Consider the following 17748-nt stretch of genomic DNA (forward strand, 5'->3'; position numbering starts at 1 on the left):
ACAGCCCTGAAACAGCCTTTCAGATGGATCATTGGAACTTCCCAGGTCCATCCCAGGTCTTAGAGGGTCTCCCGTGTTCCGTTCGTCTCCCCAGAGGCAGAGATTGGCAGTGGCTGCTCCCAGCAGTGGTCAAATAACACATGGAAGCCTTGGGTTTCTCATTAACCCCAGAGGTGATATAGTCCCATCTCTGGGAGCACCAGGCAGTCGTGCTGTGTCCATCCCAGCGCTACTGTCCCTCCCTCCCTGCCCCGCTCTCACCTGCCTCCGCAGCCCAGCGCAGCCACGGCTCCCGGGAGGACGGCGTGGGAGCCACGGGATGGACAAGAAAAGCAAAATGCAAGCAGAGAAGGTAACCATGGCTCGCTGGGATTTTGCCACTAGAATTTCTGCGGGAGCCCAGCACTGAGCAATGGCATTTGCTGCTCGCCAAGACCAACAACAACAAACCCCCTCCCCTAATTAATCTCCCTCTGATGTCTGTATACTGAGCGCAGGGGCAAAGGGGTATTTTGGACTTTTATGAGCTCTGTCAGCTCACAGGATCATTTCAGCTGCGATGGAAAGGAATAACACTTGAACCAGCATTGCTGAAAAAGGCCCTTTAGGTCTGGTTTTGGCTGCGGGTCTGCTGGAGCGGTGGTGTCCATGCGCTGGCCATGGGACTGGGCACGATGCTGCTGCTGCAGCACGGCCCCACTCACTGGCTCTTTGTGGGGCAGTGCCACTCTGCACTGGGGACCTGCTCCTGCCCGTCCCCAGGGGCTCTCCCTTCTCCCTTAGAGCCTGGCAAAGCCCCAGGGCTGCAGCAGCTGCGTCCCTGGGTGCTGCTGGCCCAGGCAGCGGGGCAGTGATGTCCCTTGGGACAAGGATGGGGTACAGCCCCCGAAGGTTTGGGCAAGTCTTGGACAGTGGGGTGAGGCTGTTCTCTGCTTCCTCCCCCAGCACCTCACGGGAACGCTGGTCCTCTCTGTCTTCACCGCGGTGCTGGGCTTCTTCCAGTATGGCTACAGCCTGGGTGTCATTAACGCCCCCCAGAAGGTAAGCTGAGCCCCCGAGCCGGGCATGGCCAAGGGACCAGGGCTGCAAGGCAGCTTTATTCCTTGCAGAAGCCCTCAGGAGGGCTCTGTCCCTTCCCCGGCTGCTCTCTCCCGCAGTACAAAGCCGCTGTGATAAGGCAGCGGGGTGAGGACACGGTAAGAATCCTCCTGCTGCCCCTGCCCCGGGGAAAGGCACAGGGCTCTGCACCCCACGGGGCTCTGCACCCACGGGGCTGTCCCCACTGCAGCACAGTCCCTGTGCCCACACGGAAGGGGCCAAAGCCGGACAGCACCTGCAGCCCGTCCCTGGGACGTGGCGTGGGACCGGGGATGCCCTGCGCTGCCCTCCTGCTCCTTCCCACTGGCAGCCTGGGTGCTGGGGAGCTGTGGGGCACCCCAGCATCTCACCCCTGCAGAACCTGTGATGAAAAGCTTTTCCTGGGGCAGGCAGAGAGCCCAAAGCCAAGGCAGGGGTTGGGGGTGGTTCTGGGTTTGAGCCGTTTCCCCCGTGCCCGCGGCAGGTGATCGAAGCGCACTACGGGCGTGTGCTGGGCATCGCCCCCCTGCACACACACCCCACCAACGGCTCCGGGGAGGACATCACCCAGCCCAGCACCGAGCAGCCCTGGGCGGGCACCGAGCCCACGCTCGCTCCCCTGGACGAGGACCCCGCAGCCTCCCCGCACCTGCTCACCATGTACTGGTCGCTCTCGGTGTCCGTGTTCGCCGTGGGCGGGATGATCTCCTCCTTCACCGTGGGCTGGATCGGCGACCGCCTCGGCAGGTGAGGAGACCTCGTGTGCTCTGACTCGTGCCACAGCCTGAGCCTTTTCCTCTCATTTTTTTCCCCCAGAACTGTTTCCTCCCTGTAGAAACACAACGTGTGTTATTTTCCTCAGTTTAACGAATAAAAACCCCAACTCTCCAAAACCACAGCCCTCAAACCTCAAAAATATTGTTCTGGCCATCACAGAGAACTGGTTTATTAAACCCCTCAATAATATGATAATAGTCAGGATTAAAATCCTCAACACTAGATCAGATGGTCAGATGCAGCGTTTGAGGCAAGCAGCTGCTGAGCAGCCTTGCTCGTCAATAACTCCCCAACCCCCTCCTTTCTCTCTGTGGCAAAAGGGAGAGGAGGGCACCTGAGCAGCGTTTGCACAGGGTGTACAATATCCTTGTAGCCCCTCTAATGGCACCCCTGCCCGATATTTTTCAGTGCCTGCCATCGTTGTTTTCACCCCTGCACGCTGATTAAGATGCTTATTAGCTGTGAGTGTGTGTCTGAGGGCTGCTTTGGCTGAGAGGTGCTGGAGCGAGCTGTGCTGCTGCTGCTGCCTTGCAGGGTGAAGGCCATGCTGGTGGTGAACGTGCTGTCCATCGCCGGGAACCTGCTCATGGGACTGGCCAAACTGGGGCCGTCTCACCTGCTCATCATCGCTGGGAGAGGCGTCACGGGGCTGTACTGTGGTGAGCACACGCAGAGTGACGCTGCAAACAGCCCCTGGCTGCGTGCTGGCTGGCCAGGGCTGCACTCGAGAGTCTTCTAGAGTTTGAAATGGGTTTTTTTAGGTCAGAAGGGGTTTCCCAGGTGGGAGTTTCCCTCTTCTCCCTGTGTCTGTCCTTCCCCATCCAGGATCTTTCCCAGCAGTATTTGGGTTGGCCCTATTGTGAAACCAGTTTATTTTATGTATCCTAGAAAGGAGCCAGCAACAGAATCCTGGAACTGTTTGGTTGGGAAAGATGTTTAAGATCATCAAGTTGAAGCACTAACCCATGTCCCTCAGCACCTCAGCTACACAGCTTTTAAATGTCTCCAGGGATGGGGACTCCACCACCTCTCAGCTCACCATCATGCACATGGGTTAGTGATGGGCTTGGCAGTGATTGGACTCAATGATCTTAAAGGTCTTTTCCAACCAAAGTGATTCTTTGATTCTGTGACCTCCCTGAGCAGCTTGGCCAGTATCTAACAACCCTCTGAGGAAAAAGTCCTTCCTCATCTCCAACCTAAACATTCCCTGTCTCAACTTGAGACTGTTTCCTCTTGTCCTATCACTGGTTAAACAGTCTCTACTCTGTATCTCAGTGCTGGATCTTGCTGGTGGCTGCTGTAACAGTATGTGATTAGCCACGCTGTTTAACAGGTTCCCTAGACAACAGCACTATCTAACAGATAGTAGAGGAGCACTGTACATAGCCAGGATTAGATAGCAGGCAAATCATATGGAATCACATTAGAATTAGCACAGAAATAACAGCCTGTTATCACTGTTACTGGTATGTGTGTACAATGCTCCGCTCTGAAGGTTCAAGGCAAGTTTTAAGAAAGCTCTTTGCTCTGAGATAACTTCTCCCAGCAGATGATCTCTGCTCCATGCTGCTATCTGTGTCTTGGGGTGTAAAGGTTTCCTGGCATGGGGCTCGGAACCTGGGGCTTCCTGAGCACCTTTGCAAGCTGCAGGAGGTTCCCAGCCAGGCCCAAGGGGCTCGGTGGGACAGGGATGCGGCACACGGGCTGCAGCCCCCTTTCCCGTTTGGGCACTGGGTTATGCTGGGGAATGAGCTGTGGTCTCAAAGAGGTGACCTCCACATGTTGTTGGTGCAGGGCTCTCCTCTGGCCTCGTGCCCATGTACGTCAGCGAGGTCTCTCCCACGGCCCTCCGAGGAGCGCTGGGGATGTTGCACCAGCTCGCCATTGTCACGGGGATCCTCATCAGCCAGGTAAGGAGGAGAGGGAGGGCGTTTCAGAGATCAGGGGTGCCCCGGTGATACGTGGGGGTGTCACCATTCCACCCCAAAACTGAAGGAGACTGCAAAACAATCTGCTCTAATGGAGTTAACTCCTGCCTCGGGTCAGAGGTGTCCTTAACAACATACTTCTGGAAACAAGTTCTCCCCTCCCTTGGGAAGTTTTTGTAAGCATTCTGTCAGAGCCAGGTTGGATCCTGCACAGGAGATCCCTCATGATCAAGTACTGAAAAATGGCTTCATCAGAGAAGCAGGGAGCCCAGTGTCCCCATCAGCAGTGCCCACCATGGCAGGAGTCCCAGCTGCGTGACAGATGGACACATAAATGTACCAAGAAACATCGTGTCCTTAATCATGAAGTTCATCCAACCTGATTTAGGCAAAGGCTATGGACAGACTATGGGGAAAACAAAAGCTCACCAGATAGGTCCTGCCAGCTTCACTGCCTGTGAAAATGCAAACACCACTTTGCAAATTAAGGAAGGAACAAGGCTGCAAGTACTCACAACCCCTCTGGAGCACCTTTTTCGAAGCCATAATCACACCTTGAGGCAGACCTCCAGGTACCCCATTTGCCGAGCCACAGCCCCAGTGCTCAGACTGTGCTGGTTGGTGGCCGGACCTCTGGGACGTCCATCCACTCTCTGCCTGTTGTGGAGCTGCTTAGGACACACCTGCCCACAAAACCTCACTCCCTAAAAACCCAGGAGAGCAAAGTCTGAGAGGAAAACATCTCATCAGCACACCTGTATCTGCTGAGTTGTTTACGCAGTGGTCCTTGCCTGGGCACAGGTCTCCTGCCAGTGGCACATCCCAAGGAGGACTGAGTCACCTTGGGGTGGGGAACAAGCTGGAGGAGGGTTGTCCTACAGCACCTGTGAGCCAAAGCTCTGCTCATGACACTTTACACCATCTGTTCATTCCCTCCTTGTAAATGTGCATCATAACTAAGGAGCTCAAATCGCTGGGACTGAGATTTGCTATGTGTCTCTAGCTTTCTCCCAGGTTGTCACTTTGAAACACCATAGTGGTCAATCACTTCATTTTTGCTAAGGTGCAAAATAAGCTGTTCAAACATGTCTCAATTATTCCAGGTCCTTGGACTAGACTTTCTCCTGGGCAACGATGAGATGTGGCCGCTGCTCCTCGGCCTGTCCGGCGTGGCTGCCCTCCTGCAGTTCTTCCTGCTCCTACTGTGCCCCGAGAGCCCCCGATACCTTTACATCAAACTGGGGAAGGTGGAGGAAGCTAAAAAAAGTAAGACACACATTCTGGGCTTGTCTGGAGTTGGTTTTATACTATACATGAAGTATTAAGCACAGAGGGAAAGGCCAGCTGAGGGCTCACATGTGTAACTGGGTGCAGTTGCTCCATCCATCTCACTCAGCATGTTTGGAGATGGGATTTTGGACCCTTGTCTACAGTGACTGCCTGAAGAATGCTTGTTTCTGATCCACTGAGGGAGGTGTGAGCCTTAGCATGTTACTCCTTTCCATCAGAGAGATCACATCTAGCAGATGCCACCTCCAAACCCCCCCATTCAATTGGGAGAGATTTCCACCAGGTATAGAAATGATGCATTCTGCGAGGTGGAAGCTGGTCTCTCTGTCCTTACTGCTGCTTGCAGCTGCACAGCAAATCCACAGCAGGTACTGCAACCACTCAAACATCTTCTGGTGTGGCCATCCTTAACTGGTTCCAGCCATCACTACAAGGAGTAAGTCAATAGTAGGACACAGCTGAAACTAAGGTGAGAGCCCAGGACTGAGTAAACCAGTGTGTGCCCACATGCTTGGGGACGGAGTTGCATGCCCACGCCTCAAGCTGCTGAAGTGTAAGCTAGCTCTGGACCAGAAACCATTGAGATATGTTTGCATGGGACTAATCAGCACTGCAGAGGGATGAGGTTGCATGTGGTGTCTCAGAGCCTTTGCAGAATCGATGTGCTGCTGCCCCTTGCCAGGCAGACACACCCTTGGGGCTTAATGGGAGGCCTCAGAGCAAGAAGACACTTATCTCCATGGGGCTGGCTTCCCCTGAGTTTTCCTGGAGAGAGATATTTGTCCTTACTCCATCACTGAAAAGTTGATATTTGTGAGGATTTTTTTTCTTAAGGTTTGAAAAGGCTCAGAGGAAACTGTGACCCAATGAAAGAGATTGCTGAGATGGAAAAGGAAAAGCAAGAAGCTGCTAGTGAAAAGAAAGTCTCCATAGGGCAGCTTTTCACCTCTTCGAAGTACAAGCAGGCTGTCCTCGTGGCACTGATGGTGCAAATATCCCAGCAGTTCTCAGGGATCAACGCGGTGAGTCTCCCCAGAAGTTCTGCCTTTAAAGAAATCCCTGCTGAGCATGCAGTGGCCATGCTGGAAGGCTTCCCTGTCGCTGCAGGAGGCTTCTCAGCCACTGCCATCCCTGTTGAAGGTGCACCTCACCACTGACAGGCTGTAGGAAGGTGGGAGGGGAGGAGGGTACCAGGGGGTTCAGCAGGAAACCAGCTGGCAGATCATCCTTCCATTGACCTCCTGCCCTGAACTCCCACCAGACAGGAATCACCTTACTCTTGGAGAGAAGGGAGAAATCAGAGCAATGAAATGAAATGTAGAACTGAGTCACCCCAAGGTGTGTGTCTCTGTGCTGGTGAGATTAAACACAGGGCTAAATGGAAGGAAGCAGTTCTAACTGTGCAAATGCAGTAGCTCAGGAGGGGAATTTCAATGGGACTTTTAACTCCCCCAGGCTCCTTTGGAAGTTTCCACTTGGATTTTTGTAACTAGGCATTAAAAGTTGAAAAACTAATCGTAATTGTATTTCTTCACATCTCAGCCAAGCCAGTGCAAATCTTCCCTCAAGTGAACAAGAAAAGTTTCGCCAGCCCCCTTGCCTAACCTTTCATCCTACTGTATTTTGACAGATCTTTTACTACTCCACAAACATTTTTGAGCGAGCGGGCGTGGAGCAGCCCGTTTACGCAACCATCGGCGTGGGAGTGGTGAACACCGTCTTCACCGTTATCTCCGTGAGTAAACGTTCCTTCCTCTCAGAGCACAGAAGCACATCGGCCACAGTGTGCTTTTGAAACACCATTTTATGCTGGAGATGGGTCTGGGATTTGCATTTGTGCGGGGCTGACCCTGCACAAAAATCATTTCTCTAGGCAAGTCAACTTTGTAAAATCAAGGCTTGGCCCGTGGCTACCACCCAGTGGTAGTGCAAACTGCACCCCTGTGTCAGGGAAGCTCTGCTGGCTCAGCATTTCCCCCCAGAACAAAAGCCTGAGGTTCTGTGGGTGCTGTTCCCCTCGGGGAGCAGGCAGGGGACTGGGGCTGCGATGGGGAAGCTGGCAGCTCACCATCTCCCTCTTCCCTCTTATCTTTCAAATGGGTTTCTGTATGTACACAGCACCTGCACGAGTGATATCCAAAGGCTATTCCACAGTTATAAAAGTAATCTAGCACCTATCCTCATCCCATTTCTGCAGTGCTCTGTGACAATAAAGGAGGGTTCTGTTTTTCACTGCCTTTCCCTTCGACTGCCTCTCTCCTGAGAGCATTCACACAATTCCTAGCAGCAGGCAATTGTTTGATTGAAGTGGCCATTCATATAAGAAGATCAGGAAGTGCCATTCCCCTCACACCTCTAGAGAGATTTAGGGAGCAAGGAATTTTTACCCACCGTGACGCAGGACTAGCTGCAAGGTAGAAATGCACAGCTCTAAGAGATCTTAGTCCAGCGTGCTTGAGACAGGAGCTCTTGGGATGAAGCTGCTTTAAAGGAGCTCCAGCACAGGTCCCTTACAAAGGAGAAAGTGTGATGCTTGTTGTGAAATGAGGCACAGAGGTTTGTCGCTGGGAGAAATCTTTCTCCAGCTTGGAGGGTCTCCTGCAGCTACATCTCCCCCCAAGAGCTGTGGTACTAGCAGCCTGGGGCCTTTGCTCTTTGCTTCTTTTGGGCATGAGCACTTAAAAATTACCTGCATTGGTCAATAAATGACAGACCCCGATCAAAAGGCAGAAGCACTGACAGCCAGGACCTTGCCAAGGGGAGAAGGGAGTGCAGAGGTTGTCCCTCTCCAGCTTCACAAGTTAGCAGGACAAGCTGCCTCCAGCAAAAGAGACTGGTCTCTTGGAAGCATGAATCACTTGCTGTAATGGCAACAAAGGCTGAGCTGATGGCCAAGGGTGTCCTTTTGAGCAGAGGGGAAGGAGCACGCAGCCCCAGGAGCTAGTACAGTGTTTTAGGGTAGGCCAGATGCATTGTCCTCTGGAGTTACCTATTGGGTGAAGGGATTGGGACAGCTTTAGATATCAGAAGTTGTGTGAGAGAACTGGAGTTCACCAAGAGGAGCTGAGAAGGAGCAAGCTATGTCTTTTGGCTACCACAGAGGCAAATGGAATCTGGGAGCCACTGGAGGAAAAATCCTGACTCCAGCTGCTCCACAACTATCCCTGCCCTAGAACAGTGGCCCATGATGTGACTTGAGTGCAGTGGCCCATGATGTGACTTGAACCATGATACATTTTGAAGGCTGCTCCCAAACTAACACAGATCTAGTGAGTTTATTCTTCCCGAAAAAACAACAGAGAGAAAATAAACAAAGTCCCCAGTCAGCATTACATGTGTAGGAGCAGTGAGAAGCCTTGAGAGCTTGGAAATCCATGTAGGTTTGCCTTGCCCTTGGCAGGGTGCTTGCTCAATCTGGCTCCCTAACAGCCACCAACAGTTTCTGACATGTGGAAATGGGCACATCAGTCTCTAGCACGAGAGCTAAAAGAGAAGGAGTGCAGGGTGGTAGTGGCAACAGGTTGCTCATTGCTACTGGACCTGATTGAACCTCCTGAGAGCAGCAGGGGTGGAGGCTGAGCTGCTGCTCGTGTTTCCACAGGTCTTGCTGGTGGAGAAGGCGGGCAGGCGGTCGCTGTTCCTGGCTGGTTTGATGGGCATGTTAATAAGCGCCGTGGCCATGACTGTTGGACTTGTGCTTCTGGTAAGGATTTCTCTCCATTTGTTTTTCTCCACAGTTTGCAAACAAGAGAAGACAAACCACCCTTTAAAGTGAATGGTTTGCATTTTCATCTCAAACAAGTTCAGAAACGTTTGTCCTTAGAAGGGACAGTTCAAAGTGGCCATAGCTGGAGCCACCTCTGGTTACAACAGTGTCTGTGGACGTCGCATTCTTTAGCCCCTGAGATACTCCAGTGCTACTAGGAAGTGTGTCCCCTGTCCCCTCCCTGAGCCCCCTGACAACCTCAGCTCCTTACACAGCAACTGTGCTATTCCCATGGCATGATCCCATGACTGCTACAAGATCATAAGGCATACCTCCACATGCAAACTATGTGTGGCCTAAACCCTCCCCCTGCACCTCTCTGTCTTGGTGCAGGGGTGCTAGAGACAAAACACTCCTTCTGACACCCAGGAGAGGGGTCAGGCTGTGAGGCATGGGGCGGAACAGGCAGAGGATGGAGCTGGCCCCCATCAAAGTCAATCCACACCACAAAACCAAATGCAGGTTTTACATCTTTTACTTGCCTCCTTTACTGAACACCCTGGTTATTAAGGATAACACTGTTTTGCCTCCTCCTGGCCACGCTGCAGACAAGGAGAGGGCTCGAAGGTAGAGCTGAGCTGACAGCTGTGAGCTCCATCACTCCTCTGCAAGAGGCAACACTGGCACCACGTGCCCAGTCAGCACCCGGCACAACATTTTAGAGCTTTAATTATTCACATCCAGCCCCCACTTGTCTGAACAGAAAGAGGTTTCTGAAAGAGGGGCCTAATTAAAGTAATTAGTGAGAACTGAAGAGAGCCACGTCGGTCTGTAACAGCGAGCGCACTCTCCCGCAGAGCCAGTTTGCCTGGATGAGCTACGTCAGCATGGTTGCCATCTTCCTCTTCGTCATCTTCTTCGAAGTGGGGCCCGGGCCCATCCCCTGGTTCATTGTAGCCGAGCTGTTCAGCCAAGGCCCGCGGCCTGCTGCCATCGCCGTCGCCGGCTTCTGCAACTGGGCCTGCAACTTCATCGTGGGCATGTGCTTCCAGTACATCGCGGTAAGGAACCCCTCTAACACCCTGCAAGCGGCTGGCAGGCCCCCAGCGCGGGGCTCCCGGAGCCGTGTCTCCCGGGTCCCCGTCCCCAAGCCGGGGCGGGCAGGGGAAGCCGTCCCCGCGCTGCTGACGGCGGTGTCGCTTCCCCCCGCCGCAGGACCTGTGCGGGCCCTACGTGTTCGCCATCTTCGCCGCTCTGCTCCTCGCCTTCTTCCTGTTCGCCTACTTCAAAGTGCCGGAGACCAAAGGGAAATCCTTCGAGGAGATCGCAGCCGTGTTCCGCCGCAAGAAGCTGCCGGCCAGAGCCATGACGGAGCTGCAAGAGCTGCGGGCCGGCGAGGAGGCGTAGCCGCCGGCAGGCTCCCACAAAGGAGGGACAGGTCACAGCCCTCCTTCAGGCGCCATGGGAAGGACCTTGCGCAAGTCTTGCTTCACAAAACTTTTGCAGCTGGCAGGGCAGGAGGGCCCATCCTTTCTAGCTGCTGTGGCTCACACCTCCGAGCCCCAGGTGCTAACCTGGCCTCACACTCTGAAACACTCGGCAGGGCTGGGCTGCAGGAAGAGCCAGGGAAAGCACAGGAGGAATAGATTACATGTGTGTCTCCATGCCCCACTGGAGGAGCCTGGTGGGACAACCACCTTGCTGGCTGGCAAAGCATGAGGTTGAGCGGGGTCACCACTCAGCTGGGATGAAGGACAGAGGGCTCAGCTGATGCTGTAGCCTCATGTTTTCACTTTTTTTTGTCCCATGATTGCAGGCTCCTTCTGCTGAGTGACCTGATGCCTTGGGAAACCAACTGTGTGCCATGAGCACACAGCACTGATGGCCCAAGGAAACTGGGCTGAGTAGACTGCCTCTCACTCTTCCCTGTGCAGAGGAAGGTGGATCCCGCCGGAATGGGTCGGATGCACCTCGCTTGCTTTGCTACCCGTGCGTTGTTGAAACACTGCCCAATCTCATCAGGATTTTTCAAGTCTTTAGGAGAATCTTAGAACTTCTGGCTGGGTTGGTGTGCTTTTGGTTTTTTTCTTGTTTCAGCCAGACTATTTACCTCCTCTTTCCCCCTAGGAAGCCCCTCCTCCCTCCTTTATCCCTGCTGCAACACATCATTGACCACACAATAGGCCCAGGCACTCCCAGCCCCCAGCTGAGGAGACTCAAGTCCTGCTGCTGTCCCTGCCATGGTGTGAATACATGGCTTGGTCACTTCCCCTTGCTGCTCCTCCTTCCCTTGCTCTGCATCCACTTTCCCTTCCTTTTGCAGGACATGTAAGCCCATGGGCCCCATCCGCAGCAGAGGCCTCTGGCTGCCTGGCCCATAACAACCAGCAATAACCCTCTGGGAAACGGGCACTGCAGCATTACCTGGAAGGAAGGTGCCCCCTGATCCAACCCCACTTTGCACCACTTACAGCTTTGCTGGCTGTGCTTCAGCCAAGGCAGAGTGCAAGCAGAAGGCTGTGCTGTTTTATAGCCTTGTTTGTGCTCGTGCTTCTCTATGAGATACTTTTACATGGCAAAAATCAAACTGCAAGGATTTTTGAGGTAAAAGCCTGCTCTCTGATTGCTTGACCTTTAAGATTGGTATGTTCCTTGTTGTGATATCAGGCTGCTCCCCAGCAACTTTCTCAGGATAGAAGCTCATTATTTATTTAGACATGAAACACCAGCACTGCTCGGTCTGTGCAAGCTCATCGTGACAGCCGACAAAGCCGTGACCATCGTGTAATAGAGGATAGAACACAATGAGATGCACAAGAATAGATGGGCCAGAAAGGATCGTAGGCTGCTGCCATGGCTTTGGTTTTAGGGAAGGTTCATCCTCCTTTCCATGTGCCTGAACTTCTTTCCTTTGTAGACTTTACTCTCCCAGCAGTAAGACCCTAAAGCAAATTCTAGTCCCTTCCAAGTGACGGAAGGTAGCCAAGAGGTCCACTGGGATGACTGGCCCCAGTATGTGCACTGAAGCAACAAGATTGCACCAAAGGTTTTCCCAGAGCGACTGCTGGGATTTAACTTGAGGAGAACTGGGTCAGTGGTGTCATGTGCTACAGCTGTGGGTGACCTGGGCCTGGCACAGCTCTGCTGTGGTGCAGAGAAGCAAGAGGCAGAGCTGTGGGTGCAGGCTTGCAGTCTGTGTTTGCACAGGTGTGAGATGAGCTGTGGCCACAGGCTCAGGGGCTCTCTGTAGTGTCTGCTGTAGGCAGTTAAATATTGTCATGGATTCTCTGAGTGTAAAAAGATAGATGGGTTCTTGCTCTCAGCAATGTTATCTGTCTGTTACATAAAAGCGACAATGAACACCATCTATGGTATGTGTTGGCTGGCACTGTTGTCTTTTTTTCCTCTCAGACATATGTCCAACTCCAGATGGGAGGTGTTTTCCTGGCAGGGCATGTTTGCTCTACAGGTGGTAAATGCTGTGCAAGGCCTCAGCTAAAGCCCTTTGAAATGCACGGTCCAGAGGTGAGAATGGTCTGGGAGACAGCACCCCTGGGGCTGGACAGCCCCGGAGCTGTTGGGAGCTGGCTCAGTATCCAGATGAAGCCCCACTGGAGGTGTAAAGAGCCCATTGCAAAGTATAGCCCTGCATGTAGGGGTGCTGCTGGGGCTTAAAACTTGGTGCTGGTGCCTCTCTAGGTACCATGTGCAGGAGGACCATTTGGGGAGAGATCAGATTGGGTTCAAAGCAGATTTGCCCCTGCTCTGAGCACAGGGCCAGGCTGTGTTCTTTCCAGAAGCAGGAGGATTAGAGAGCAGAGGCAGGGTCGCAGGGAGGGTGCTGGCATGGGGGGTCCTGGACACCCCGCTCAACCCTTATGAGCCAGTCAGCACAGACAGAAAGGCTTGAGCTATGGCTGCACAATGGCCATGCAGGTGGTTTAACAGGAGAAAGGCTATCCAAACTGCTTCAATAAATGCTGAGCCTCGTCCCAAAGCCAGAGGAGCATCGGTCAGTGCCACTGTCAGTAACTCAGCAGGGAGGGGGCATTTTTTTAGCAACACTGTGCAACCAGTCCTTGTTTTTCTGAGCGTTACTAGGTGAAAGGTAACAGAAATGCTGAACTGATTACAATAGTGCAGCACCTACCTTAGTTCAATGAAGCCCACAACACTAATGTTACCACAGCTATATTTCTGACCCTCTCAGAAGATGTGACTGGGAGTTCAGAGGCACTTCAGCAAAATGTCTCTGTACAAACAGTTGTGAGCTGGAAGCCATGTTTATATTTAATCAGGTGTTCTCTCATTTCATCCTACACCTCTGTTAGGGTTTTGGCTGAGCTATAGTGAAGACCAGGTAGTTTGAAGCAGGAGTTTCTGAGCTAGCAGACTTCACAAGCCAATAACTGACTATTTCAGGGTGTACTGTGATTCCTGCAGGCTGAGGGGATGAGCCCCACACTCCAGCAGTGATGAGTTTCAGGTTGTGCTTCCTCACAGCAGCTGCTATGTGGAGGAGAACTCAATCTTCTCCTTTCAGCCTTCCTGGGCCACAACTGGACCATATGCCTTCATGTATTTGGTTGATAACAAACTAAGCATGAGCCAGCAGTGTGTCCTCATGGCCAAGAAGGCCAATGGCATCCTGGGGTGCATTAAGAAGAGCTTGGGCAGCAGTTTGAAGGAGGTTCTCCTCCACCTGCCCTGGTGAGGCCACATCTGGAGTACAGTGTCCAATTAGGGGCTCCCCAGCTCAAGACAGATGGGGAACTGCTGGACAGAGTCCTGCAGAGGGCTATCAAGATGATCTCTGGGGCTGTTCAGCCTGGAGGACGCTGAGGGGTGACCTTATCAACACTTCTAAGTACCTAAAGGGTGTATGTCAAGAGGATGGGGCCACACTTTTTTTCTGTAGTGTCCAGCAACAGGACATGGGGTAATGGACATAAGCTGGAACACAAAAAGTTCCATTTGAAGACAAGAAAAATCTTTGGTGCTGAGGTGAGGGAGCCCTGGCCCAGGCTGCCCAGGGAGGGTGTGGAGGCACCTTCTCGGGAGGTTTCCAAACCCACCTGGACACGTTCCTGTGCCCCCTGAGCGACGGGAACCTGCTTTAGCAAGGGGTTGGGCTGGATGAGCTCTAGAGATCCTTTCCAAGTCTCACCATTCTGGGATTCTATGATTCTAAGGTTATCATTTCATGTATTTGTATATCCCCCTGGAGATGATGGCTTCCCTCCCCCAGGGATGTTCCAAAGGAGCTCTGTTACTGGCTGCAGCTGGGACAGGGTGTGCAGAGCTCAGTGCTGCTGAGGGCTGCAGCAACCTCTGCCCTCACCGGGGCTGCTGCAGGAGGACTGGGCTGATACACTGGGTTGAACTATCCCGAGTACACTTTCACCACATACAACGATGCAGGAAGGGGTCACACGAGTCGGTTAAATCTACAGACTGGTTTACTTTTGTCTTGTCACATCAGGCTGGTAATTAGGACTGTAAACTTTATCTGCCCTTGCTACACACAAGTTCCAGTTAAAACCTGTTCTGGAGACGCAGCTTGTTGAATCATTATTTTTATCTCTGGCTGTAACAGTTTTACTGGGTTGCTAATCATTAAGAAAATTTAAAAGCCCGAGTCATACTTATTAGCTAAATGGTAGCTGCACTTTAGTTAACATGGGAAACGTGCTCTCAGACTGTGGTTGGCTAATAACGCAGTATAATTAATAATCCCTGAGAAAGCATCTTGTCAGCAAGAGCTTTGACAGTGTTTTCCTAACGTGCTGAGATGACAGCCATTAAGACTTTTCTGTTGTGTCAGGTAAATGGCTAAAGGTGCCTAGTTTCCCACTCTCTAGGCATAATTAAAATTAGTTTGACTTCCCTAATCCAATAAACTCAGGACATTTGGCCCCATTAACACTTTCCACGCTAATTCATCACAGATTTTTCTGCCTCGTTTCAACTTGTTTTTCATCCCTGAGATGAGCTACCCGTCATCTCCTGAGTCAAACAGCAGATGAGGACTAAGCTGTGCCAGTTCTATGTGTGCAGGGGCCAAGGCTTTGAGGCACAGTGCTCAATGTCCTCTTCTTTCACTGAAATCTATGGGAGCTGAGGAATTACAAGGCAGGAGGATCCAGTAAGCATGGGAATTACTCTAAGGTAACTGAGCTTAATGCTCCGGTGCTTCACTAAATTCCAAAGCAACGCGGGTGAGTTTTATCCAGAGGCACAGCCTGAAGAGCTGTGCTGAAAGGGCAGGAATCTCCTCTCCAGCAGGATGGCAATAAATCCAGCCTGAAGTTCATCGGTCCTTAATTTTACAGGCTCTAGATACAGCTTCAGCCCTGAGGCTTGGGTAGTGCCTTGTGTTTTTTCTCCCTGTGTTCTGTTTAGGAGAGAAAGCAGCTCTTGTGACTATAAAAAGCATCACGGCACCCCACCTCATGGGTGGGATATCCCTGTCCTAATACTGCCTCAGCCCAGGAAGAGTGAACACCCCAAGTTACTGGGTGCTTTCCCTCTTCCAGTTACAGCTGGTTCCTACCAGCTCAATGCCACTGGTAATTCCCTGGGTAACTGGGATGGGGGGGTTGTGTGTGAATGCCTCACTGGAGCATGTCTGTCCAGCTGGGCAGTTGTGTTTGCCCCAGCAAGGTTAAGGGTGACCATGAAGGAGGCAGGGGCTGTACCGCAGTACTCTTCCAGTGTCCCGGGGCATGCAGTGGCTAAAAAATGTAGGGACCATGCAGCATCCCAGAATCTCAAGGCTGATGTAAATGCAGAATGAGCCACTGGCACAGAAGGTGAAGGGCAGGATTGCATTGGTGCCTGGAGCAGAGCAGGGGGGGGCTATGGCAAAGTCGCTGCACAGGCTCTTTCATCCAGCTTGTGCTACAGAGAGATCAGACATAGGAGCTCAGAGGGTGTGCTGAGCACAGCACTGTCCTGTGGGGATGGGGATTGTTGGTTCCCCTCTCTCATGTCCTCTTGCTTGAGGCTGTGCCCAGATGCCAAGGCAAACCCTCACCCCAACAGTCAGGACACGCTGGTGGGGTCCCAGGGAACAGAGCTCAGCAGCTGAGGTGCTTGCTCAAGCTGGAATAGGGTTGTTTACACCGCTTTGCTCATGACCCCATTCTAACCTTGTGACTTGAACCGAGCCTGGCTGAATGAGCCTCCCTCTCCTGTGGCCAGCGTCGAGGGCAGCAAGGCTGGGTAAACTGCTCCCCACGCTCCGCCACTGGCCCGCTCAGCTATCCTGCGGGGCTTCCCTCTGGCGCCCTCTAGCCGGGCTACCACCCCTGCATGACCCAGCACACGGCCGCCCTTCTCAGGGTTCATCAGAGAGATCTCTCACAAAGCTAGTGATGCACCATGCAAGCAGCTGGAGCAAGGAGTCAGCGTGAGCTAAGCTGCTGTAAAAACACCACCTCCTGCCTTCTGCTGGACACACGGTGGGATGTCCACCCCAGTACTCCTGAGGCTGATGAGGTGCTTTAGGGTGTCAAGACACTGCTTCCCAGAGCATAACAGAGAACAGAGACAACTCACTTCAAACCTTCCAAAAGTTTTGTAATCCCTGACCCCTTCTGCCGTGCAATTCACATAAAGACTTGGACTGGAAAACCAAAGCTTGATCACTGAGCCTCCTTGAAAGAAAAGGGGGGGGGGGGGGTGCCTGTGTGTGTGTGTGATCAGCATGAGGAAGGAAACACATTCAAGCGTGATCAGTCATGTTATTTACAAATATGCTTTGAAATTTCTATTGTTGTATAGAAATTTTGTTGTTTATATCTCAAAAATAAGTATCACCTACAGCTGCACTTCAGTGAAAGGACTTGATTTAGTCCAGGAGATCTCTCAAGTCACCTAAAATGAATCTGTCAACTGCAGAAAATCAACTAAATTGATAACCTGATATTTGAGGAGAAAAAAACCCGCTCAGCCTGCTCCAATTTGTGTTCAGAACAGTTGGGAGTTCTTTCACAAAGTATTTTATTAGATCAAAAAAAGCCCTAGAGTACATGCAACTGGTAAACACTTGCAGGTAAACAAACACACACTGCACATGTGAGAACACTTAACAGAATGCTCCAGACTCTCCTTATCAACTGATACAGAAGAAAAAAGGAGAGGGCAGGTCCCCAGGGTAAGGCCTATCACTTCTAGAGCGGGCTGGGTGAGGCAGCATCCACCAAAACCCCTGGTGACAGGAGAGAGCCACCTTCTCCATCTGCTGGAGGATTGTAAAGGGACCCCATGTAAATGAAAGCTGAACTTATCTCTTTTGGGACATACTGTACAATTTAGAGTGGGCTCTGTGTAACCACGGGTGGGAGTACAGGCAAACAGATCACATAGAATAACACAAAGTAAGAGATCCCACGATGAGCCATTAGAAAATGTGCCATTAAATGTAACTTGTGTAGTAACCCCATTAGAACACAGATGACAAACTTGGGATGTTGGGGAGGAAATCTCAGGAGAGCACATTGCAGCCATGGTGCTGATGGCAGAGGGCAGCTCTGGCAATGCTGCCACACACACCATTGAATTTCGTCAGTTTTCTGCTTGTGTGTTTATAGGTGATCACACAGCACCCTGCAGGGATGTGCCCCGTGCACCAGCAGCTCCACAGAACAGTCTTCAGGTGAGATTGGTCCCAGAATCCCAGAATGGTCGGAATTAGAAGGAACCTCTAGAGCTCATCCAGCGCAACCCTCTGCTAAAGCAGCTTCCCCTCGATCAGGGGACACAGGAACATGTTCAAGTGGGCTTGGAAATGTCCCGAGGAGGAGCCTCCACACCCTCCCTGGGCAGCCTGGTCCAGGGCTCCCTCAGCCTCACAGCAAAGAAGCTTCTCCTCATGTTCTAGTGGAACTTGCTGTGTTCCAGCTTGTGCCCGTTACCCTTTGTCCTGTCACTGGCCACCACAGAAAAAAGACTCATCTCATCCTC

General features: G+C 52.2%; 1 protein-coding gene across 2 annotated transcripts; it reads left to right on the top strand.

Moving 5' to 3' along the window:
- The first annotated feature begins 319 nt into the window (after positions 1-319).
- On the top strand, positions 320-10188 carry SLC2A2 (solute carrier family 2 member 2). 2 transcript variants are annotated; one of them, XM_062005601.1, is made up of 12 exons: positions 338-352; positions 946-1041; positions 1562-1597; positions 1682-1824; positions 2389-2513; positions 3652-3767; positions 4889-5051; positions 5910-6097; positions 6706-6810; positions 8677-8778; positions 9639-9842; positions 9997-10188. In XM_062005601.1, the coding sequence occupies exons 1-12, from the start codon at positions 338-340 to the stop codon at positions 10186-10188; spliced, it is 1485 nt and encodes a 494-aa protein (XP_061861585.1). The 2 variants fall into 2 exon arrangements, with proteins under 2 accessions (XP_061861584.1, XP_061861585.1); XM_062005600.1 differs by having other exon boundaries at positions 320-352; positions 1562-1824.
- The last annotated feature ends 7560 nt before the right edge of the window (positions 10189-17748 follow it).

Source organism: Colius striatus, chromosome 12, assembly GCF_028858725.1.
Source record: "Colius striatus isolate bColStr4 chromosome 12, bColStr4.1.hap1, whole genome shotgun sequence".
Classification (NCBI taxonomy): domain Eukaryota; kingdom Metazoa; phylum Chordata; class Aves; order Coliiformes; family Coliidae; genus Colius; species Colius striatus.

Bases quoted from the DNA above. Each gene is read 5' to 3' on its own strand.
- SLC2A2 (XM_062005600.1), top strand. From the start codon at position 320: ATGGACAAGAAAAGCAAAATGCAAGCAGAGAAG. The intron at 353-945 runs GTAACCATGGCT...TTCCTCCCCCAG, and splicing joins GCAAAATGCAAGCAGAGAAG to CACCTCACGGGAACGCTGGT. The intron at 2,514-3,651 runs GTGAGCACACGC...TTGTTGGTGCAG, and splicing joins CGTCACGGGGCTGTACTGTG to GGCTCTCCTCTGGCCTCGTG.